Below are 27480 nucleotides of genomic sequence, written 5' to 3' on the forward strand. Positions count from 1 at the left end.
ACAAAGCCTTATGTATGTATTATTGATACACAAGTAAAAATAAAACAAATGAATATATGTTGTGACCGTAAATTTTTTACACCGTTTATATTTTAAATAATTCCTTTATTAACGCACAACAAATATAATAACATACATTTAGTAATACACCTAAACGATTAATATTTCTGCATCCAGTAAGACAAAGCATTTAATCATAAACAATTTTAACGAATTATTATTAAATAAATTGAATAGCCGGTTCACATTGAGAACATTTTAACAGATTATTTTAAACATCTAATTTAAAATACAGTGAATAACAGAGACAAAACAGTTTATATTATTTAAAAAATATACTATTTAAGAAAATAAAAAAGGTTTTAGTTTTAAGTTGATAAAATATATTTTTTTAATAATTTTAATAAACATTGTATATATTCATTTACGTTAAAATTACACAATTAAATTTCATAGTTTTACTTCTTCAATAATTTTATAAATTTCTGTGTTACTTTTTCGTTTTTAAACAATATTCGGTCTGTTTTGTCTCACAAATAACTTAGTTCAACATAGTAAAGTAATTACTAAAGCCGTTCACTACGATATGCCATTTCATGCCCTGCTAAGACTCCACACATTAAATATACTAATTCCAACACTTTATCCGATATCCTTTCCTTACAATTTACTTCTTTCCCCAAATATATTTTATTTTGAAATGTGTAAAAGGTAATAAACGCCCAATTGACTCGTATAGTTTAAAATATAATTTTAGATCTGGTTGCAAAATATAGAGACAAATTTGAATGATGTCATTGTTAACTTTTTTATAACAGATTAAAAAAAGGCAACGAATATTTCGTAAGTTAATTTTGTATCATATAATTGTTTTCAGTAAAAATTTTAATCTGTATCATTTAATCTGTGGTATATTAATTTTTTTTCATAAATAGTTACTTTTTTATTTTTAAAATACATTTAAATTAAACAGATCTGTACGATCCAAGATACCTTGAACAATACGTATATAGTCCAGAGACGATCATAGACGAAAGATAAACAACTAATACGATACTTAGTCTAAAAAATAATGTGCTCAGTATCAACATAATTTGATATATAAATTGTATTGTCTATGTCTTCTACACAATAAGTCTAACGATACATCAACATGATAGATACACATTGAATTCTAGATAATACGTTTATATAAGTTTTATAATGATTTAATGACGTAGCAGTTAAGTAATCAATGACAGATATACCATATGTTTCTTGATCAAACGATTGCGATCGAATGAACACCTATCGTTACATTAATTTCATAGCATAGTAGTTAACAAGAATACAAACCGACGTTATAGTAAGTAGATATAATACTATACAGTTTCTTTATACACTGATAAAACATATTTACAATCACTATTACAGATAGCAATATATAGACAAAAAATCTGTCTGTTTATACGCCAGGCCAAGATCGTTTAAAAAGCTTTTCATCTTAATATGGATTTTAAAAACACACTGAGGATTATTATTACATAAATAACTTCTAAATTACATTTTTTTTTATTTTATTATTATAATTTCACATTTGCTAAATTTTGACATCTAACACGAAGCAACGAAATTTATCTTCACATAGAGCCAGGGCATACATTCATCATATGTACTAACAATAATTTTTCATTTATAGTTTTGTGCATTTACAAATACACAAAAAATATGTGAAAACATTTATTTTAAGCTCTTAAACTATTATAGATGAAATAACGCATTTAATATAAATATACAGAAAACAAAGAAATTATTATAATTTATAAATTAAAATGGAATTATCACAAAATCACCTGAAATGTCAAGTTTTTAAATCATGTCTAAAAATATTTTGCGCTTTGATGAAAATATTTTCAATGTATTTGTAAATAAGCTGAAAAAAATGACTTTGGTCCAAAATCCACAAGTCTATTTGATACTCTTCAAAAATATTAAGCATAAAGCTTACCGCGCAAACTATTATTTAGCATAACTTAAAAATAATCTTACTACTACAAATCGTTGTAATACTTAAAATATTAAAAAGGTAAATCACTTAAATTAAATACAAATTAAAATTAAGTAGACGCAACATTTTAAAAGCGTTTCAAAAAGATTTTTATATTCTATAGTAGTATCAGATCCCTACTCCAGCTCGCAATAAATACTACCTAATACCTAAATTAATAATACTAATACATAAACATTTCATATTGTTAATCAATTTTAACAATATATTCAAATAGATTTACTTTCTAATTTAAAAGTAATAATTATGATTAAAATCTATAAGAAATAATTTTGAAACTGCAGAATGTTCTTCTGCAATTTTAAGATGAATAATTGCGAAATATATAAGAAAGAAATAAGATCTTGGCGGACATTTTGAGGAACTCTTTTAATACTTTAATAAACGAACACATTTACCAAAAATAGTTCCTTGACAACCCATTTTCGATTCTGGATCTTTATTCAATAAAGTGCTGTTGGTAGTCAAGTGTATACAAAGTAATAGATGCTAGATTGAGAATTCCTGAAGAATTGTTAAGACCTCATGGACGGTCTTAAGAATTCAATTCCAGTATGTCCAAGGTTATGTATGTCAGGTTGAAATTTGTTCTATTAACAATTACAAGCAGGATTATTGTTGCCTTGCGGTTGTTCTGTGAGACGTTGTCCGCGAGCGCCACCTGCTAGCATCGCGGGCTCCGAGTCCAGACTCTCCGACATTTTGTCGCAGATTATATCAACCAGTCGTTCGAACACCGCCTATAATAATTAAGTAAAACATTTTATAATTTAACATTTAATTGGTTTTTTTCTGTTTGTGTAAAATGTGTAAAATTATGTCGATTTTCAATATCATTTAGAACTTATTTATATTGTCTAGAATTTTATGTAGAAAATAAAAAAAAAAAATCATTAAAAACTAATTCCTTCATCATGAATAATAATTTATTATTTGCGGTAAGGTAACTCATGTGAATGTAAATGTGTTACAGGTAACGGCTACACCCAGTGAGGTGCTGAATTACCACCAGTGGTGTTTTGAGTGTTAAAATAAATAAAAAAATAAAATAAATATTGGACAACATCACATACATTACTCTGATCCCAATTTAAGTAGCTAAAGCACTTGTGTTATGGAAAATCAGATGTAACGACGGTACAATAACAATAAATAAATATATTAATTTACTATTAAATGATGTGTGTTACCTTAACGTTAATATTCTCTTTAGCACTGGTCTCATAGAACTCGACGCCCAACTGCTCAGCCAGCTGCCGTCCACGTTCTTGACTGACAACCCTCTCTTCTTCCATATCACATTTATTTCCCACCAGGATAACTTGCGCATTGTCCCACGAATATGTCTTTATCTGTGTCACCCTATTAAATTTAACTTTGATTTAAAAATCGTATTCGGATAATTTGCATGTGATAATATTCTTAAAAACAAAACTTTATTTCCAATTTTTTATATACTTGTAGCTACACTGGCTCACTCGCAGTAGGTACTGTTGTATGGTAACTAAATATTGGCCATTCATAGTTATAGACGAATAGTTGTTGCCGAGAATTGCTTATTGAAGAGATTTTATAGTCAATTATAATAAAACAGATACGAATGAATTACACATTATACTTGTGTTGCAGCAAGAAGTACTATTAGTAAAAGATCAGTAAAGCTTGAAGAATTATTTCCGATATACGAATTCCTAAACAATATCCATTTTTGGACTGTTATACCAATTAAAAAATACAACAGAATATGCTTCATTTTACACCAAAAAATTAAAGATAAAGATCCAAAGTAACATTGAAACTTAAATTGAAATCTCATCTATTAATAATATTAATATTAATCATTAGAGCGTTCCGGTGATTCCTAATCAGCTAAAATATCCAGTGACAATTAATCCCACGAAACTCAGTAGTTAAAAACTCCTTTTTTAAATCAGATTAATTTAAAAACTCCATTTTCCTCTATAAGATATACACATTCTCTAAAAAAAGAGGTTTGTCCTTATACGAGTCGATGAAGGTTATTCCACTATATTTGTAAACGGCTAGCTCAACCTACGGCTTTATTCGCTCGAAATTTATAAAATTTTACCCATAGCACATAAACCGTCACCCCCATTTTACACCTCGAGGGATGAATTAAAAAAAAGTAGCCAAGTAGACATGTCTTTCCCAAGGACTCAATCTATCTCCACGTCAAATTAATTCTAAGTTGTTTCAGCGGTTTTAGCGTGAAGAGGTAGACAGAGTTACTTTCACATTTATAATAATACTGTAGATGTACCTTTTTTAAAAATAAATTATACGATACACACAGACACCTTTCTGATGTTCTTATTCCTTAATACATGAAAATCGCAATTTTTTAATCATCGGCTATTCTAATCATCTTGGTAAAACGCAAAACATCTATTCGTCATATTTAAACATCAATTTGTTTTAAAAGAAATAATACAAATGTATGGTAAAGATGTTTCCAGACGGCTAGCCAGAGTGACCTATTTCTGCGTAACAGGATATCCTTGCCAAGTAGACCAGACTAGATCGACGAATTATATTATGTAATTCTATTTGTATTAGAGAAAACGTATTTTTATTTAGAAAGTCATGCGACGGAGCGTTTTGTAATATTTATTGTAACTTACACTCCGTAAATATCGATAAAGCTCATTACATAACGTGTATACGATTAATCAAAATTTATATGAACTGTCATTCACATATTTTTCTTACAGAAAATAACTGGAATCTCTCAGCCTAAATATAACAACTTATTATATAATAAATATATATAACAACAACATCTTATCCTCTGAGCTATCTAGATTCCTCGTTTGACTATTAGATCCTTACAGTATTTATTGAAATCGCTTGAAATGAATACGTTTAGTGCGTACATACTATGTTGTTTGAAATGTATATATCACTGAAACGCCAGATAAAAAACATTAATTAATATACGCGTATTTCAAACAATAGATATCAAGTCTTTATTGAGCTTCGCCTGGAAACCTTTTGCCCATAACGAAAATAATAACGAAAATAATAATTAATTTTAACAACATTATCTACCAATAATAGAAAGCTATGCTCTGAACTTAATCGTTATTTCATTTTTATCAAAGAACACCGTGCGTTTATTTAGAACTTGTAGTTTTATCTTTTATTATGAAGTAATTGTATGGTTGACCGTTGCTAAAATTTATTCGCAACATAATGAAGCTATTATATCATTAAGGCGGGTTCCAATGATTGTGTTTGCAATGAATAAAAATCAGGAGCAGAACCAATGCAACCCATTTTCTGTTGTAAACTGTCATAAAGGTAACCAGTAACAGTTCACTTGTTTTATCATCTATCTGCTTAATAAACAGTGAAACTGTGACATAATTACTTAATCAGCAAGATTTTTTTTTTTTAATTTTGACTTTTTTTTGTGCCGAGGGGGCACAGATTATTTTGCCAATGTCACGTGCGAAAAGCAAGATTTTATAATTGAACTGTAGAGAAAGCTTGGCTATCAATATACTTTTTCGATTACGTTTGTTTTAAAAAATGAATAGTGTTGGTTTTATTAATGTCTTTGACAGTAATCTATATGTTGAATAAAATAAAATTTTAGTATTAAAAGCTGATTGCTTACTAAAATTTAAATGTGTTTCGCTTAATGCAGCAGCTTCTTTATTTAATTTGCACACCAAAATAATTTAAAGCAGTCCAGTGTGACATTAACTGTTTACCATAAATTACTTACCAACTTGCCATTATGGTTGACCGAATACATTTTTCAGTTCGTAAAAATAACAATTATTTGCTAACCGTTAAAATGGTACATTTATTCATTTTGTATTAACGAATATTCCTCAAACATAAAACTGTTCGTGGTAATCTACTGACTGGTGCAAAATTATATTTTTCATTTTTATGTTAATATATAATGTAAAAATTAAATATAAATAGTCCACCAATCTACTTTTACAGACTCGCAATGTTATATTCAAAGAAACTCGTGAAAATTTTCGACCCACGAACAGTTACTGTTGTACTTTGTGAGTGTTTAGATTTTGACTCGACTACATCACGTTCAAATAATACAGATCACCTATGGACTTACCAATCTTGAACGCTATTGAAGCTTTCTTCGTTAGTAATATCATACATTAGAATGAAGCCCATCGCTCCCCTGTAATACGCCGTGGTGATAGTACGGTAACGTTCTTGTCCTGCGGTGTCCTGAAATTATAAATTTTATATAAAATAAGATAAACGTAGCATAGTATTCTATGATATTTTATTAATGCTTATATTAGATATCTAAGTAAAAGTGCATAATTTTATGATATATGCGGACGGGCAAATGGTACCTGATGGTATATGGTCACCACTGCCCATAGACATTAACCATGTAAGAAATATTAACCATTTCTTACATCGCCAATGCGCCACCGACCTTGGCAGCTGAGATATCCCTTGTGCCTGTAGTTACACTCACTCACAAACCGAAACACAACAATAATAAGTATTGCTGTTTAGCGGTAGAGTATATGATGAGTGGGTGGTATCTACCTCTATCTACCAGCGGGCTTGCACAAAATCAAGAAATTACAAAATGTATCTTCTAAATTTGCTTTCCTTTTTAACATTTTTTTTTCATGAATTCCTACGAAACTGATTGATGAATTGCTACAATGAAAAGGCATATAAAAATCTATTTTGTTTCAAACTGAAATATTAACCACTTTAAAAAGTAGGTAAGTCGTACTTCATTCCATCGTTAACGAAAGTTATTTTACTACGGTCAATGTAATAATAACAATAAATGTAATGATTCTATCAATATAAATGTAATAAAGAGGAAAGATTTGTTTGTCGATTACTCTGAAATTACTGAATACTTTTCTATTCCAATCGATTCAGTAATTTCAGACTTTTCCGCCAATAGAAAGTTAGCTTATACAGAAGTTCAATATCTATGTACACACTATTATAGTCACAAATTGAATTTCACGTAGCCGCGAGATCTGCCATTTATTGGTAAAAATGAATTCTCCAGGGGACCAATTCTGCTAGTAAATTGACACTCATTCACAAGGCGAAACGTAATAGTTGCAGCTTAAACGTTTTCTAATCTACTAACAAAACAATCCAGTTGCGGTTCGGTCGAAATTGGATCAAATTATAATAGAGAACAAATTATAGCCGTTATAAATTAGCAGAATTATTCCTCGTTACGATTCATCCGAGGTTTATTTTTGTGAGGAATGCAATCGGAACCGTTATAATTCAGTAGAATTGGTCAGGTTTCAAAATTGCTTCATTCAATATGATAAAGTACGAAAACGTTAAAAGTAACATTGACGATATACCTAATCATGTTATAATTTGTTGGTTTTTATATGACAATTCAAAATACGAGTAGATTGAGTAATAATTCTAGTAAATTTTATTTATTCAATAAAACAGCGTAAACTTTATATTGCAATTACTTATTATGTAAAAGTGTTGTCACTTAAAAGCAAAAATTTAAAAAATAATGTTTACGTTTAATATTTATAATGTAATATAATTGATATGAGCTGCAAGATTCGTATTAGTAAATATAAATTCATTATGGTCTGTACAGTGACAGGTCGTAAATTACGTAATTAAGAAGAAAACTGCAAGCTTGTGCTGCCCAGCTGCCTTTTTGCGCCAGATGAGTTATTTTTGACATATAAAACTAATAGAACTGAGCCTCTCAGCCCTTTGATTTTATTCCCTGACCCTCTTGTTTTTTTTGTAAGTTGTTTGAAATTTCGTTTTATGAACTGAAATGGTCGAACACGTAAGTCGAAAATAGAAAGTTGGTAATTACTATTATGTGACTGAAATGTGATTTGTGAAAATTGACATTTAAATCGTGAGTGAGACTTACCCATATCTGAAGTTTAACTCGTTTGTCATGACGGAAGACCGTTTTGACCTTGAAGTCAATCCCTACGGTCGACACGAAAGCTGAAGTGAAGGAGTCATCAGCGTACCGAAACAGAAAACTGAAAACGTGAATACATCTTAAAACACAATACATTTTTTAACATTTCCATAGAAATAGAGAAGCATTTTTATGTTAAAGGATTTTCAATTTGAACGATATAATATTCAATATGAATTAATTAAATTTAATATATTTCAAACAATAAAAAAAAAATCATTTTTATTTTATTTTAAATTAAACGAATGTGTACCTGGTCTTTCCCACGGAACTGTTTCCTATGATGAGCAATTTGAACATGTAATCGAAATTTTGGTCCGCAGCATCCTTCTGCCATTTCATATCTCCGCCGCCACCCATCTACAAAGATATACTAATTTAATTTCTGTTCACTTTCATCACTTCCGAAACATTAACTGAAGATACCTCGCCATTTTCATTAACATTGCCGTTGGAAATATTTGTTCTATTCATGTTAATACGCCAAAAAGTAACGCAGAACTGTTATCACCAAGCGCAGCGTGTTAGAGTACTGCGTTTGTCATAGAAACAAGCAGTACAATAATGCGTTAAATGTTGAAAGTTCGTATAAAGGAAATTACACTCTACACCACAGTATTAGAGGCTAATATGTCTACAATATGTAACAGTTTGATTTGCCTTATCTTTTTAACGGTATATCGCAAAAGGGTATTTATTTTAATTTATGTAGGGGATATTTTCGCTTATCGACTCATGAATTATTCTGATTGATTAACTAAATGAAAGAAGTTTGACAATGCTTATGTGACAAATCCCACGCATTTGAACACTTTGGATAAAATAATATACAAATTAATAATTCGTTTCATATAAACTATATTTAACGCTGGAAATAAGAGTTATATTTAATTTAAATGTAACAAGTGAATTTATTATTTATTTACTATTAGAATAAAAAATATCTGCGCTATAATATACGAGTAATAGCATATTATATTATTATTTCATTCGGGTTTTGATAACAAGTGAGTGTCTAATTAAGATCTCTTTACGACAATCTGTATTATATGTACGGAAATAAAACACGAAAATACGTAGCTTAAAACACAGCAAATATTTGTGAAATTGAAACCGCAACCGCTAGCGTTAGCATAATAGTAGCCAATGGGTGACCACCATTTAATTAATTATTTTTTTAATAAAACCTATAAAAATATAGATACGCTTTAGACTAAATATATTTTTTTTATTTAAAAGCAAACGAACGTGAAAAGGCTAGCTAATTTGTTTGAAGACGGTATGGCGTATTATCTATGAATTTTTTATGAGTCTTTTCCCTTCACCTCTAGAACCGTAAGCCGTTTATTTTCGATTAACTAAATAAACCTAACAATCAGCTAAAGCAGAAAACAAAGAAATCTAATTTGAAAAACATTTTCCATTCCGAGAATATTACAAACGAATACAAAAGAAATGAACCCTGTTTCTTATTTTGCGGCTTCTTTGGTGAAATGTAATTTCCTCAAATAAAATATAGAAATAAGCCGCATGTTACACTGTTTCTGTATTAGTTTAAAAATATAATTAGTATTCAATACAAAGAAAAATGACATATTAAAACGAATAATTTCTCTAACGTACTCGTAAGTATAAAATATTCATATCGTAATCCCTTGTTATATCAGCGATTATGCACCCGAGCCGAAATACACGCCACGTAGGCGAGGTTTGCTCTCGACTTTAACAAAATTCAACGCCGACATCGCCTTGTTACCCTACATATTTTATCCCCGTTGTGAAATTTTGTTTTTGAGTGCAAATTTTCCTGTGTATTTTTATTTTATTTTAATATGTATTAAAACCTCTTTTGAAACAGTTATTGATTCAAGTAATGGCTATGCTAATTTATAGCATGCTTGACATATAATGTGATTTTTTAGAACGTTCATCTTTCTTAATAAATTTTCTAAATTTTTTGTTATTTAAAAAAAGTAGAGTACAACTTTACAATTGAACAGAAAATCCAAATACAATTCATAGCCATTTCCACGAAAATATTATTCGCTGTGGATAGGACTTAGGTCTTATATGCGTCATAAAAGTAGTAAAATAGTAAATACTTACGTACCTTTATTAGCTCCTGTAGTCAATCGACAAGGGGACGTCAATATTTATATTTTATCGCTTAGGCGACTTTCAGCAATATGACTATAGCAAGCTGTCTCTGTCCCTTTTACATTCGCATAACGCAACGGGAACGGATGCCAGCGTTTAACACGATTATTGATTTCTTCTACTTAGAAACTTCACGATGTGTAAACCACTCTAAAAATATTTTATTTATTAGTCGAATGGAAAACTAGTTTAACAGAATAATATCGGTTGGTTCAATATATAGAAAAATCGATAATTTGAATTCTTTGCAACTGATGTTCAATACACTTACGCTTGCTGAATTTGATTCTTGTAAAACTATTCAGTGTATTATGATGTGCGTCTGGCTATAAATATTCGATTCTTTTGTTAAATCCAATCAGGGTATAGCAGTGTTTCGCGCTCACAGCTGTTACCTCCGTCCTGCTAGCTTCTTACTGTGGCAAGGGAGTGGGAAGCAAATTCAAGATGGCGGCCTGTTGCGCGCGCATCCTTCTAGAGCAGCCTGTCAAATTTCGCCCAAACAAATTCATCCTTTAAGTCGACAAATCCGGAAGACTAAAAACATATTTCTGTTCTAATATGATTTAGGATTTACAAATATAATTTAATTGTATAATTAATTAATGTCATTTAATTTAATCGAAATAATACAAAATTGTATATTTACTATTATAAACAGTTTTACTATTCTCTCTGTGACAAAGATACTTCGTAAAGAAAGATTTATAAAGCGAATGAAATTCCCAGATGATTCGACTCGGAGATTTCGTCATCAATCTTTTAAAACATACTAAAGCTTTTCAAATGTAGAAAACTTCGCATCGTGAGACATTGGAGGACATAAACACTATTTTGTTTTTGTTTTCTTCATCTTTGTTATAATTCTTGTACACACGAAGAAAGACTGAGTATATGAGTACATTCAACACAAGCACTTCATTGTGAAGCCTCAAATGAAAACCTTGACCTCCTCTTGACCCAATTACAGAGGAACAGATTTTCTTTAAACTGACAACGTATTATTTGCCTTTATTCAAAAATAAATAAATGCACTCCAATAGAGTGTATATTCTGATACTTAATTGTTTTTTTCGTAAGTTAAACATTGAAGTTTGCTAATTTTTATAATAACTTTTTATTAATATTAGAAAATCCGATATTATTTTAAAAATAATTTCTACATAAATAAACAAATATGACATTACGATACTTTTAGAGATGAGCATTTTTTTAACTTTTTAGATAACCAAAAGTAACAGAAATTTCAATTGACTGAAGTTATACGATTTAAGCCAAAAATGTCTTTTTATTATTATGATATTAGTCCTAAATTATATCAGAATATTTTTAATTCATTCTATATATGTTTATATACATTTTATATAGAGTTACAGTATTATTTATAGATTTTTTTCTTGCGTTTTGGTAAAAGACTGATTACTTAAAGCGAAGAAAATTGCGCTCCAATTTCCAATCACTAGACACAATATATGACGTTGAGCGATAGCTCACGCAACACAAGGGAAGTAGCGTAATATTATTGAAGAGTGGTTGATAATATATTCATAATATTACAAATAAATAATACCTACTAGATCATATCTTAGTACAAAAAAAGAAATATAACGATATAAATTTAGATCGTACTTCAATTCTGTCACTGGGAAGGATTGAAAATTTTAAAAATAAAAAAATAAATTGTAAATATTTTGTTTGATTTCATTCAGAAAATTGTGTGAATCCACTTTTTACCCTCAACATCTAAGCTCGTTGAGAATCTAAGACAAAAGCTAATAATTTTATTATTATTGTATCAGGGCTAAAAGATCTTAGATTTCAAAGTCAGTCCAATTTTATCTAGCCTTTAATAATATTCACTAAATTGTATTACTTTAATGTTCTATTGACGAAACTTCTGCCACGGTGGTGGAATTGGCCAGATCAAAGTCCAGCGTATAATATGTACAGTGCACAAATGTGTGTTTATGGGTGCATCCTTTTCCCCTCATTCGAATAATCCGATGGGACAACAAAGCCAGGACAGATGAATAACCATTAAAACCATCAAGCGTTCTTTCAGATACGGAAGTGTAACACTAGTTAACTACGAGTTGTTACGAAGAATTATTAGGAGAAAATTTGCAGCCATATAAGCTAACCGCTACAGGCAACGTTGTTTATTTGTAAAAATATAAAGATTTACATTTTTTTTTTTTTATGTTATTGGTGGCCAACGAGCAGGAGGCTCACCTGATGGAAAGTGACTACCACCGCCCATGGACATCTGCAACACCGGGAGGCTTGCAGGTGCGTTGCCGGCCTTTCAGGAAAAAAAAATAAAGAAAGTAAGCTTCGAAACATCGGAAAAGATTAGAATAATAGATAAGAATAGTGTTTTGTTTTCATAAAAAGACATTTTCAAATAATCATTGATATATAATTCTTTTGCACATCCTGATTTGGGACACTTTTTTATTTTCTGTTTATCCTTATATTCACCCATGTACATATATAGAGATTGAAAGTGATATGAACCACATTTTTCATCGTCTGTGCCGTCACCAACAACAGGATTTAAGATCTACCCTTGTAAATGTAATTGTACTGGAACACACAAAAAATTGTACTTCTGATTGGCGGTATCAACAAGTCGATGGATGAACTGATAGACGTGTATAAAGTCCAACCTGTATTTTTCTTCCATTCCCATTCAAAATCATAATTTACGTATTTGATTTAATAAATTATTAATATAAACGTATCGATATAATTAATGTCAGGGAAACAAAAACTACTTGATACTATTGTGTTACTCAGTATACTATGAAAAGTTCTTGCTACAAATAGGCGCTCTACGTCATCCGTTTAATTGTGACATGGTTGCATTGTCAGTCTTAAAAACATCCCAATGACAATAATACAGTAGGTATTTTATTAATTAAGCGGTGAAGGTTGAAGAAATTTTAGATTGTTTACTTATTGATTACGTTCCTGGAGGCCATCTATATGTACGATTGCGAACCACGTAGCAAAATATAGCGACAAAAATACTTTATACATTTGTAAACGTTACAACTTTGGGTCTCTCTAATAGATGTCGCTACAAAAGTGTAAACTAATTTCGGTTCAGTTATAAGAGTATTGTTATATAAAGCTTATTCAAAATATGTATAATATTATTAAACTTTACTTGTTACTTTAAATTATAATTTAACTAGCTGTTACCCGCGGCTTTGCCCGCGTAGAATATGAATATATTTACAAATTAACTGAAAATAATACATCTTTGTATACCACATTGGTGTGTATTTCAGCCCTTAGGGTAGAATATCCAGAAACGCTTAAATGCGAATCAACTCATTTTTAATCGGTAGCCCAAAAATAAAATTTCGACCTTCTAACTTCAAAATGTCAGACTTCCAGACTAACCTGAATACGAAATGTTAACATCTATTTTTCCCTTTAGGCCTAAAATATCAAGAAACGCTTAAATACTTATCTACTCATTTTTAACCAATAGCTCAAAAATAAAGTTTTATGCTTCTAACTTCAAAAATGACGTTCTTCCAGACTATCCTATATACGAAATGTCTTGTTATATCAAAAATAAAGATTCATGTTTCTATCTTAAAAATGACGGACTTCTATACAAACTTTCAACCCTTATATCATCCCCGTAGGGGTACAATATGAAGAAACACTTAAATAAGTATCTACTCCTTTTTAATCAGTATCCCAAAAATAAAGTTTCATGTTTCTAACTTAAAAAAATCCATACGAACGTTCAACCCATATTTCACCCATTTAGGGGTAGAATATCCAAAATTCCCTCCTGAGTGGGTGTCATGATATGTTATTTTATAAGAGTACAGCCTAAAATATAAGTTTTATGCTTCTAGTTCTAAAAAATCTAAACATGACAATGCTTCCAACAACTTACAACCTTTCATCCCCCTTTTCAACCCTTTACAGCACTTTTTTCCAAATTAAAAGCAGCCTATGTCCTTTCTCAGGCTCTAGACTATTTGTGTACCAAATTTCATTTAAATCGGTCCAGTAGTTTTGGCGTGAAAGCGAGACAGACAGACAGAGTCACTTTCGCATTTATAATATTAGTAAATATGGAAGTATGGATTGTTATTTCCCTCGCTAGAGAGCTCCGATAATAACCGCGTCCGATCGCTGCTAAATTCAGTGCTACAGGGAGAACCGCGGCCTCCGACATAGCACGCTCCCGTGGCCCCGGCCGGCCGGTACCACCGCAACCGCTATGTTTCGCAATTTTTAAATCTGTAATATCTTCGAAAATATTCATTTAAATCATTTGCTGTAAAGAGCCATATTGATCTATATTGAAGGCACAATTTATTTAAGGTACCTAATTGGATAAGGATTAATGCTATATTGCTTAAAATCGCTTCGAAAATTAGCCAATATTTGTGGTAAAAAATAAATCACAAAAACTGTTATTGTGGGTTATCACTAATAGATAGACACATACCATCGCGGACTTTTTTGTAGACATTTTTGAGGTGTACAATTCTGTAGTACATTATTTTGATCTATCTAGTAGGGTTCAGCCAGCGTTTACAATGTAAGCGCAAAAAATGTATAAATTTACGACATCACATTAGAAACTTTTAAAATTATCAGTGTTACTTAACTATATTGTCTATGTATTATATACAAAAACCTTCCTCTCGAATCACTCTATCTATTAAAAAAAAACCGCATCAAAATCCTTTCCGTAGTTTTAAAGATTTAAGCATACAAAGGGACATAGGGACAGAGAAAGCGACTTTGTTTTATACTATATAAAGAAATAATGTAATTTGTAAATTTAGTGTAATATTTCTTTACTATATATTATAATCTTGCTTGTGTAGAATAATAATATCGGAACTAAAATATTTATTCATATCAAAGACAAAGTCAATCTTTATTTAATTTTTCTTTTCAACATTTTTTTTTGTTTCTATTTAAAGCGACCTGTCGCGTTTCAGTACCAATATTTGTTTTCATCTAAGTCATTAGTTTTATGCCCTTTAACAAACAAACGTCCTTAACGATAACTTTGAATTTTAACATTGGATAAATTTAAATGTTTTTCGGGAACCTCGAGCATTCGGGATCGGAGCGAATACATTACCCTACAAAATAATTATTAACCCTGCTTAGTTGGGTATTCGTAACTAGCTATTATTTATTTAAACATAACCTTTAAATTTATTTATTCGTAAATGTAAAAGAAATGAAGTTAATATTAAAGACGATATAAAGACGCTTAATTTATCACAAATAATTCAGTGTGTATCTACCTTTCATTTAAAACCTAACAATCTTACGTATAAATGTTTACGTAGAGGGTGTTTGTATTATTAATAGTTTAAAAAATGATATCTTCTTCTTTTAAATGGCAAACTAATTAAAACAAAAATAAAATAGAAAGAAAAATCAATGTCGATGTACGATTAGGAGTACGGCGATATTTTAAAGGATTAACTTTAGGTTGAGGGATGAATGGATTAGAAAACCAACTACGAGTATGTACGTACATACTCGTAGTTGGTTTTCTAACGTAGTTGTATTCAAGATATTAAATTAATATTATATATATAGCCAGGTGCTTTTTGTAGTTTTATAATAATAGGAAGTAAATACACTATATAAACCTGTATAAGATAGCTTGATCTTTTTGAAATATGTAAATTTTTCTGATCTGATTTTTTATAATAATTATAAAAAATTAAATATTTAAAAAAATACATATAATACAAAAAATCCTAAAGATTCAAGCGTTATCCGAAAATTTTAAGACTTTTTCTATTTTATATTATTGCTTCAAAGTAAAATTTAAATAGAAACACTGAAAATAATAGACGCTTGTACAATGTTACATCGGTCGGACGGTAGGGACGCGAATAACAGGCAGTAACGGCTACAAATATCGATTACAAAAATCCTTATTAAACATCATTGTTAAGTTATTGTTACGAACGGGGGTCCTTTTGGTTGGGGTCTTTTTGGCTAGTGGTTGTGGCTCTTTAGCTGGTATAACTCTTTTTAGAAAAATACGTTAAAAAAATAGAATTACGCATTCCATCGTTCCATCGACTGTTATATATGTTATATTTTCTGTTTCTCATCACTAACCCGTCTGTCAAAAAGATCAAGCTAACTTGAACAGGGTATACTATTCAACACTCTAATGTATTAATTATTTAGTTTTGTAAGTTGAGATCGCTCATCAGTTTCTGTCTTTTAAACGTCCACATGACGGTCTTTAAATATTTTGTATGGATATCGTTATCATGTTCAGAAATGTCGCGAGAACGGATTTAGAATTACAGTGCGTCGTCGGTAGCTTACGTCATGACGCGTCATGTGATGTGATGTGCCTGAGACGTATGTATATACTTAGAAACGCGAGACTATAGCGCGCTATCTGTCACTGCAAGCATTCCTATCTGATTCCAAAACACGGAATATTACCAAAGTTAGGGAATGTAAATTGAGTCTGTCGTGTAACCTCGTACAGTCTGGACGTAATATTATGAAGAAAATTATTCACTGTTGTATCAATGTCAATTCAACTTTTCAATTTACCTTTGAAACGTAGTCTAACTTTAAAGGGAGATGAGCAAAAAGTTTTTATATTTTACATTCTCATCAAAGTAAATTTTAAGAAATAAGCAAAAGATTATTTCGTGTCCAATATTTTTTAGTTTTATTTTTAAATTCAAATAATTTATAAAGTTTCGTACAAATAACTTAACAATGAAAATAATAACAAACAAAATATTATTTGCAACTCATTTTTTTACAATTGTCACGTTTTTAAATATAACCAATGGAATTCTAGTTAAAATTTTGTCGTCATTTTTTAAAATAAATATAATGTTTAAAGTACATTACGTGTTTTTCTTATAGTTTTACATGTTTTATTTTTAAAAGACCGTAATAGTTTTGGCAAGTCTAATTTATCTGGACAGTAAGTTGCCCCATTTGCCCGAAGTTGGTCGAGTGATCGATGCTTTACTACTCGTACGTAATTAGACCGGCCGATCTTAAGAATGTTTCACATTCGCAAGGCTTAGTGGGCATCCATCGCAATATTGTGGTAAGAAATTGCTTTAGACCTTATCACGCTAGTATCTAGGTTTTACGTGTAGTAAATAATACAAAATATTTTTATAATATGAGCCGAGGTGGCCCAGTGATTAGAACGCATATTAATGATGATTGCGAAATCAAACCCAGGCAAGCACCCACAAGCAATTTTCATATGATGTATAGGAAAATCGCGAGGAAAGCTTCATATTTCTAATTTCAACGAATTCTGCCACTTGTGTATTCACCAACCCACATTGGAGCAGCGCGTTGGTATAAACTCCAAACTTTCTCGTCCAAGGGAAAGGAGGCCTTGGCCAAGCAGTGGGAATTCCTCAGGCTATTTTTATAATATTAAATACTCGATTATGTTCAATACCAATCACATAAAGATGGGACTGGTGCTAAGCTGTGCTCTACTCAAAACGAATAATTAATCATTTCTTAAACAAAAAAGTATTACCTGAACCCGAACATTGATAAAATATATATAAATAGAAGCAATGAGAATTATTTTCTTTTTCGAAGCGGATTAAAAAGGTATTTAAGACAAATTTCATCGAACTATCTCTTCGAGTATTATTCAATGTCCAGCTCAAGGACATTATTTTCATTAAATTCATAGTTTATTTTTCTTGGTTTACTTTATAGATAGGCTAGTAAAATCAAGATGGTAGAAAATTTTACTTCGAATTGGGATGGATTTTGGAAGGTAATATAATCATATTAAACGTTGCAGGAAGCTCAGAAGGTACGACCCGTTTCTGAAAAGAGATGATATCACATCTATAAAGCCAATATGAGCTATAACAAACATACGGAGTCACGAAAAATATTATACTTAACTATTATATCATGTATCAATTTATTCAATAAAAAAAAATACTATATTTAAATTGAGAACAGTAATTAAATTGCCAACAATTTATTTAAGAGCTACATTATTTTGTAATTGTATGTACAGTCGAATGACAACTCACAGTCTACTTATTAACAGTGCTATTTTGTAATAATTTACTTCTATACTCACTTGCATTTGGAGAGGCCTATGTTCAGCAGTGGACGAATGCGGGCTGATGATGATGATGATGATGATGATACACACTTGTGGGATATTGACAGTCAACTTACTGCGATACGCCATTTCTAAACGTGCATTCGATAAATTTTATAATTATCAGAGTCAAATTCGCATAACGGGTTCTGACGTTTCGTGTACTGCGATGAGTTTCGAGTACCTATAAGGATTATAAGTAAAAATAGACCTGAGTTAGGCTGAATTTCTTGAGCCAGTTCTTCTCAGGCTATTTTATTTTCCGAACCAGTGGTAGTGTTTAACTTGACAATCAATAAATAAGTGTAATGCCTATATTGAATAAAGAATTTGAATTGACTGATTTGATTGGAGATCATCAGAAACATTGACACCAATAACATCAATGGTTATTATTATGTTTGGACTATTTTTATAAATAAATATATATATTTGAAAAAAAATACTAAGTATACATATATATTCAATAGCTACAGAGGTATACATAGAAAATGGTAAAATTAATGAATTAATGTGTTTTGAATTTTTAAGCCGACTTCGTTTTAAGACAACGTTATTTGAATTCTTTTCAGCGTAGAACTTATTATAGTCTACGTATTTTTACTAGCACTTAAGGAACCTTTTAGAACACAAAATAAATGTGAATAACTATTATCTGGTAATTTATTCTGTATGCCACTGGCTCGGAGAAGAAGTAGGTAGATGCTTTTTAAAACTTAAAGCCGTTTGCGACCACTTCATAATACAAAATGTTTTATTAATTTGTTGTATTAAAACTAAGATTTATAAAAATAATATTACATATAATTTATGTCAAACTTTATAGTAAAAAAAAATATATGACTTTATATCATTTTATATAACCATAACGATAGACAGTTCCATTATAAAATCAAAACAATTTTTTTCATATTAATTGCTTTTCCCATCATAAATCACCGGATGTCGTATAAACGAGGGCACCGTTTGCTCTAAACATATAACATGAGATTGAAATATAGAAAAGTAAACAAGTCATAAATATATTTGAAATTTCAAAATCACATTAATATTACTACATACTGCCCCGAGTTTTTATGTATTTTTAAAATCGGTTTCATTCATTCATCTCATATTTCATCTGTACGGTACTGTATTAGTGGTGTGAAAATGATGGCAAAATTAGTACCAACGCTAGAATATTTCGTAGAGCTTGATTGCTCGTCAATGACCATTAATAAGATTTTATAGGAGATTTTTTTTATATTCTTTTATTACATTTGTTCCATTTATGAACCTCTTTTTAATTATATTTTACTTCTTGCTTTTAGAAAAAAAGGCAAATATAACGCAGTTGTTATTAGACTTATAAATATACATACGTATTTTATACATATATTGTGACGTATTGATGATATCACTTAAAGTGTATATAATTTCAAATACTCACGACATTACCGTTCTCATGGGGTTCCAGGCGAATATTATTTACTACTTGTTCCTCGAGACACCATTACCTTCAAATTTATTTTTCACGTAAAATTTCGGAATTTATATGGCAATATCCATGGCTCATGTTGCTTATATGTCAATTTTAATAATAATAAGTTTAGTTGATTAGTCGCGATAAGTTAACAAATAGATAGACAAAGCTACTTTCGCATGTTTAATAGTAGTTTGATATAAAATATCGTGGAGGTAAAGAATTGACACTTTGTTCGTGTAATAACAATAAAATTTATTGTGATAGTTTGTTTGTATTTTATTCAATTGAACCATTAATTTATATTGATCAAGTATATACATATATGTATATATCTGTGAACTAAATTAAACACAAATAATACAACATAATTATATAAATACTTTGCAATGGACTTGTGAATTCTAAATATTACATATATATTACATATAATATTATTGATCAGTTGAAAGATAACAATATGTATATGGCTTAAAAATGTACACAATTTTATGCGCTTAAATAATTTTATTTTAAAAGTATCGTGTCCTTTCCGTGCGTTACTTTTTCCCTTTTTTAACTAAGCATAAATATTTTAATAAAGGTGTGTTTATAGAGACCTGGTTTTAAAAATATTAACTAAGATACTTAGGCTTTATGATTATAATTATATTAAATTTATAATTTGAAAAACACAATTATATGTAATTTATAATATTAGTAAGATTTGTAAAGATATCGTAACATAGTCGTAACAGATTGCTCCTGTATAAAAAAATAATTTAAATCAATATTTTTATTTAAGGAACAATACATATGTACAGTAATACATTCAGTAATTCATGACGTTTTGTTTTTATAAACACGTAAGCAATCTAATATTATACGATATTGAGTGCAATACAATAGCAATCAATTTTTTTTTTTGATAAAATAAACAAAGTTTGTAATGAATTATACTGAAATAGTCCTATCGAAATTGAACGATACCTAACTTTGCATGTCGAGTGAGGTAGAGTGCATGCAAGGGTTGCTACGAGTCGGCGGGCTCGATTCAGTCCCACGTCGCTCGTCGGCCAGCGCGCCCGAACGTGCGCTCACGCGACATCTCTATGGGCTACGATCGACCAGACGAACATACAAAACTTAAACGTAGCCTTTATTTCTTACCTAATCATTCGAAGAAAAACCGAACGAATTACGCGAGTTAAGTTTCGAAAATATTAATAATTCAGGAAGAAAATGACTCTTAAACTTCACTATCAAAACTTTTTTCAATTTATAAATTCGTATTTTCGTGATTAACGTCTGTACCAAATTTTAATTAATTTCGCCGTTATTTTTTCAACATGCATCTCGGAAATTTGTATCGAAACTTATTTATACACAAGAAACGACTGAAAATTTCTATTCGCAACCTTTAAAATTTTACACCTTTGTAACAAGATTTACACGAATATATTAATAGTTTTGGACATTATTTTTATCCTGATGTATTTCTCGGTAGGAATAAGTCTGACCAAAGACATTTGAATATAGTAAAAGAATAGACTGTGTTTAAAATTAAACATTAATAGTGTGCTTTCGAGTGTTTTAAAGACATTGTGTAGTTATAAAAATATATTTAAAAGTAGAGTCTAGTGAATGTTTTAGTGTCCCTGTGTGTTTTAGTACTTACTACCGACATATAAAATAAATTTGGTAAGATATTTTACTTTACATTTTAAAATATTTATAGGATTTACTGTTTATGTCACGTATATACTTACACTTTTTTTGTCATTCAGGATTATTTATACTTTATACATTATTTATAATTTAGGATAATTTTAGTTTTGATTACAAAATAAAGCCTTGTATATATATTTGAAATATATTACGATAGTATCGATGTACGGGTTAGAATGGTTTAAGTTTTGTTATATTTGTTTTTAATTTTAATCATGTTAATTTAGTTTTATTAACAGTCCAAGATTCAAAAACAAAAAGAATATTCAGCTCAAAAATGATTTAAAAAAATGTAATCTTTGACGTATACAAAAGATTTAGTTCAGTATTTTATTCTGTAGTAAAAATAATATTTGAATAATATGAAGACCTATTATTTGAACAATAACCGGGCGACTGTTCTACTTTTAATTTAGCTCATAATGAGGACATTTAAGTTTTGCAATATTCTAAAACAAACTATTTAACTAAAAGCAATAGTTAATATAAATAAAGACTTTTAATGTTCAAATACTAGTGCTGGCGTTTCTATTAGCAGCAATTATTAAACAGTTAACGGCGATAACACAATAAGTTAACGAGTAAATCATTTATAGCGACGTCTAAGCCGATACAATAATAAGTTTTCTATTGTCATTAAACATTTTTTATTTGGCAAACACATAAATATATAATATTAAATTCTAAAATATTTTCACGAATATAGTGACGCAATTAAAATGTCAATAAATATTTTATTACGTTTTTTTTTCACCATTAATTGTTAAAGTTATTTATTGAAAGTTAAACATTTTATACTGATACTATTATTTTATTTCAAAGTACGTTTTTTCTGTATTACATTTGGAACTAAAGCTATCTTTAATAGTATTGAATAATTTTAGCAATATTCCGTAAAGGACATACTTGTAGCACTTGAGGGTAAAGACCGAACGATAAAGTTTAGCTTTATACTCATACATATAAAGTGTTCATATTGTGAATTATGTGCCAAATATAAGATATAAAATATAACAATATTTTGAATGAAAACAACTCTATTATTGAGCTGTCACCAAGCCATAGTGCGCCCGGCTGTTATGGTACTTATATAAAGATTATTCGGACTGTGCCAAGTCCAATGACATCGTGAGTATTTTTAAAATAGTTTTACAATGCCAACGTAAGACAAACAGTTTAATTATTGAAGAATATTTACTTACATTAAGGGCCTTTAAAACATAATCTCCATTATTCTTAGTTATACTGATTTTTTTTAGATGTACTTTTGATCGCTTTTGCCCTTTTTCAAGCAATAAAACTTTCTAGGCCTCTCTGTGATGGCTAGTAATTAAGTAGGCTGTGCTCAAATAGAGTTTCGCTTGCGTCAAATTCATTTAACATGTAAAATTACAAAAAGGTTATAGTTTGTAATTCATAAAAGTAGTTAGTATCGGCTTACTTGATCTGAATGTTGCGGTTTGTCGATTTGTTCACGAAGGTTCACGTAAAACGGATATAGCACACGAGGAATGTCCATAAAACAGACAGAATATTCCAATTTACAGCCCATCACATTTGATATAAAGCTATTTCAATATTTAATAACTAAGATTGTAATTATATACATACTAATTTAATATTTTATTCAAGTAAACTTTTACGAGCACTATCAACTAATTTCAGTAATTTGAAGTAATTAATTAAACACGCCTTACGAAAAGAGAAAAACCGCCAAGAAATACAATAGGTACTTTTTGAAAGGCATAAATTGTTCAATATTAAATTTTGTTTGTTAAATTAATTGAAGTAATAAAAGGCTTTTAGTTTTTATTGAAGTTTGAATATGCCACTATGATTTTTAAATATAAGGTTGGATTATATTATTTCAAATTCAATATACGACCGAATACTTACCTTATGAAATCACTTTACGGAATCGAAAACTTGTTTATAAGTTTATTTTATCTTGCTCGTGAATGTTTCTAACAAAATAATCAATGCAATTTAAATACACAAAGCTGTTAAAACAATTTTAAAAAATAACCAATTTAGCAAGTCGCAGAATACATTTCAAGCATCGAAGTAATACTTAATTTACACAGACGAGATGTGACGAGATATCTTAAAAAACTTTAGAAGTCCTTACATGATGATACTTCCCCAAAACTTCAAGTACGAGGCACTTTGCAAAATATAACTTTATAAAGGCAACATTATACAGACTTGACCCGTCTAATATTTTATGATTCTGAACATTTTTGTTGTTTCAACTCCACTATATTTGCAATTCAGGAGTCGCCGAGTAAACTTGACATAGATTGAGAGTATTTTGAATTTGCATTTCGGATTATCTCTATCGGTTCATTATAGAAAGTGCTATTTCATATTCCTTATTTAAAATCAAGTACACTTAATTTATCTTCATTTAGTATTGTCGCCAATTATTTTTTTATTAAATTAGTGAAATCGCTATAATATTATATATTATAACGAAGTTTAATTTTCATTATGTGAACTTTCGATTCGAATGAAAAGTATAATGGACTTTTTGGTGACTTTAAAATAAGGAGGTTATATTAAAATAAATAAATTATATTATACAATCTCTTTTTACTTGAATATGTAGTGCTTTTATTAAATATTGTAATGAAGTATAATAATAATAATGCACTTCAAAGAGCGGTATTATATTACGAGTAAAGAAGCTTTCTAGCCCACACTACTACTCGTTTCTATGTTTACACTAAAACCACCCGACCATTTCTACAATACAGTCTGTATTGTAGAAATGGTCGGGTAATAAATACTTACAAATGCTTTTCATAAAAAAAAAAAAACAAATAAAAAATGTAACTTTTTATCCTAAATTCTGCAATCAAAAATATTTTATATCTCGAATATTCCCTTTAATAAAAATAATACAGACGTCTGTTAAAAAGGTACAAAACATTAATTTTATATCGTATGTTTAAACAATTCGGATTATTCCGATAAATGTTTATTTAAAATGTTCCCGAACACAAGATATACAAATGAAGTAGAAAATTAACAGTAAAATGAACATTTATTTTCGAACATTTGCGCAAAGAAATGACGATACCTTCATAATTAAGTAAGAAGATGAATTTTTAAGCTGAAGACTTATCGCGAATCGACTAAATTTCCCGTTTCAGACGAGGATAATAATACGACTCAATTTCCTGTGGGAAACATTCGCAGGGTAACAAAGAAAATGTGAACATTTTTGCAATATTAAAATGGCGATAAAGAATGCAAATAAATTAAAACATTAGAAAAATTTTCTTTAAAATTTCGAGTACGTCTTGATAAAACCTCTGCTTGGGTATGTACGAAATAAACTCGTAGCGTGTTTTCTTGTTGTTTGGGTGTACGCGCACCTGTGTTCTTTAAGCTATAAATAGTAACAAGAATATTATATGAAATACAGTGTTTATATATCTGAATTACGACTACATATAATTAATAGTGTCAAATTACAATATATATATAGACGAAGTTTTTATATGGTCGCCTTTATTACACTCGTCTTTGAAATCTGGATCGCTGAGTAATAGACACAGCGATAAAGACTAAAACCCTTCAACTAAACTGGCCCGCACAAAACCCCATCACCGTAGTGATACAAGTTACATAGTAATACATCAATATCCGGCATATAGAAGCCTGTTACTGGTTTTAATTGCTCATCGCTTTATTTTAATTTCAAGCTCGCATAAGCTTCTAATTACTACGATACGGAGTTATCTGTTGTACTTTAAACATGATCCAAGCTTATTGTAATTGTCAGTAGGCGTATCTTATCAGGTCGGTGCAAGGGATTTGGATCAATACCCACGTTCTAAAATTGGACTGCTTTTGTTTTGTTAGGCTTAAAATAGCAATTTTAATAAATTGAAATATGACGTTATTTTTAATGAGTATTTTGTACGTTTGACGTTGTGTTTAAATGCTTTAATACTCGAAATTGAATTATTTAACGTATTAGTGGGAAATTCTGATAAACTTTCACGTTTTCGATATTAATATGTACAAAGAAATTTCACAATTACTTTGAATTTGAATCAAAAATACGTATAATTTTCTCGTATTGTATTGTTTCATAATTTGATTAATATGTTGGTAACTATATCTAGGGGCAAATCCTTGGGATAAAACGTATATATATATTTGCCTAAGTTCGTATGTTTGAATTCTAACGAATACTTTGAAGTTACTTTAGTTCGCTATTCAATTGTGTAATTAAATAATAGAGCTTCTGATATTATAATTACCGAAAGTGACTAAAAAGCGAAAGACATAGAGTATAAGGTAACAAGATTATTTATTCTTGGTCTACAAATATTAAAAATACTAGCTGTTACCCGCGGCTTCGCTCGCGTAGAATATGAATATATTTACAAATTAACTTATAATATTAAGTTAATGTAAGACCTCTTTGTATACCACATTGGTGTGTATTTCAGTCCTTAGGGTAAAATATCCAGAAACGCTTAAATGCGAATTTAATTTAAATTTAAATTTTTAATCGATATCCTAAAAAATAAATTTCTTGTTTTTAACTTCAAATATGACGGACCTCCAGACTAACCTGTATACGGAATGTTAACCCAATTTCCCTCCTTAGGCGTAAAATATCCAGAATCGTTTAAATAGGTATCAACTCATTTTTAATCGGTAGCCCAAAAATAAAGTTTCCTGCTTCTAACTTCAAAAATGACGGCCTTCCAGACTATCCTATTTACGAAATGTCTACCCAATTTCCCTCCTTAGGCGTAAAATATCCAGAATTTAAATAGGTATCAACTAATTTTTAATCGGTATCCTAACAATAAAATTTCTAGTTTCTAACTTCAAAAACGACGGACTTCCAGAGTATCCTATATACGAAATGTCTACCCAATTTCTCTTCTAAGGCGTAAAATATCCAAAAACGCCTAAATGCGAATCAAATCATTTTTGCGTGAAGCTAATGCTTGTTAACTTCCAGGCAGGAGACTGTATTTTTAGACATTGAAAAAGAGTAACTACTGAGCTTCTTGCCGGTTCTTCTCAGTAGAATCTACATTCCGAACCGATGGTAGCTTTACTTTAAATAGTTTGTTAAATGACGATTCAAGAGTGCTTGTAAAATCCTACTTGAATAAAGTATATTTTGATTTGATTTGATATGATTTAATCGGTAGCCCAAAAATAAAGTTTCATGGTTTTAACTTATAAAATGACTTCCATAAAATTTTTCAACCCTTATTTCACCCCCTTAGTGGTAGAATATCAAAAAACACTAAAATTCGTATTTACTCGATTTTAATCAGTATCCCAAAAATAAAGGCTCATGTTTTTAACTTAATAAATGACGGACTTCCATAAAAACTTTCAACCATTATTACACACCCTTAGTGGTAGAATATCAAAAACCCTTAAAATCGTATTTACTCGATTTTAATCACTATCCCAAAAATAAAGTTTCATGTTTTTTACTTAAAAAATTACGGACTTCCATATAAACTTCCAACCCTTATTTCACCCCCTTAGTGGTAGAATATCAAAAAAGCCTATGTCCTTTCTCAGGCTCTAGACTATTTGTGTACCAAATTTCATTTAAATCGGTCCAGTAGTTTCGGCGTGAAAGCGAGACAGACAGACAGAGTTACTTTCGCATTTATAATATTAGTATAGTATGGAAGTATGGATTATGGTACTGTATTGCGCTTTGAAATAAATCAAATAAAATTCGGAAAAAAACACGAAGGTAAAATTAATAGAGATAAATTTTTTTTTATTAATTACAATTTTAATTACTGAAAATTACTATACACGGTTTCATATTATGGACATTTATTCTGAGCAAAAAGTTAAATGTTTTTGCAATTCGACGGTTCCTTTATTCAAAAAAGGGTAATTTTCAAAGTATATAGTACATAACTAATGTATCTCTAAAGAATAAAAACCGCAAATGGACGCAAATCTGAACAAAGTTTAAGACCTAACTG

The 27480-nt window shown here is 29.7% G+C and overlaps 2 protein-coding genes across 14 annotated transcripts in view; one reads left to right on the top strand and one right to left on the bottom strand.

Annotated features, from left to right (window-relative positions):
* Positions 1–439: 439 nt before the first annotated feature.
* LOC113393430 (ras-related protein Rab-3) lies at positions 440–10608 on the bottom strand. Its single transcript, XM_026630303.2, has 7 exons — positions 10444–10608; positions 10126–10322; positions 8269–8375; positions 7959–8076; positions 6159–6277; positions 3238–3409; positions 440–2787 (listed from the first exon to the last, which is right to left on the bottom strand). Exons 3-7 carry the CDS (start codon positions 8373–8375, stop codon positions 2641–2643), a joined length of 663 nt encoding a protein of 220 aa, XP_026486088.2. The 5' UTR covers positions 10126–10322; positions 10444–10608; the 3' UTR covers positions 440–2640.
* Positions 10609–20803: 10195 nt separating this feature from the next.
* The window catches only part of Stacl (Stac-like), a 180589-nt gene continuing 173912 nt past the window's right edge, over positions 20804–27480 (top strand). For 12 of the 13 annotated variants that reach the window (XM_026629944.2, XM_064215109.1, XM_026629951.2 and 9 more), the window contains exon 1: positions 20805–21460. The gene's annotated coding sequence lies outside the window, so the exon portion shown is untranslated. Of the gene's footprint in view, positions 21461–27480 lie in introns of all 13 variants that reach the window. The other variant, XM_064215108.1, reaches the window with a different exon arrangement.

Source organism: Vanessa tameamea, chromosome 6 (genome assembly GCF_037043105.1).
Source record: "Vanessa tameamea isolate UH-Manoa-2023 chromosome 6, ilVanTame1 primary haplotype, whole genome shotgun sequence".
Taxonomy (NCBI): domain Eukaryota; kingdom Metazoa; phylum Arthropoda; class Insecta; order Lepidoptera; family Nymphalidae; genus Vanessa; species Vanessa tameamea.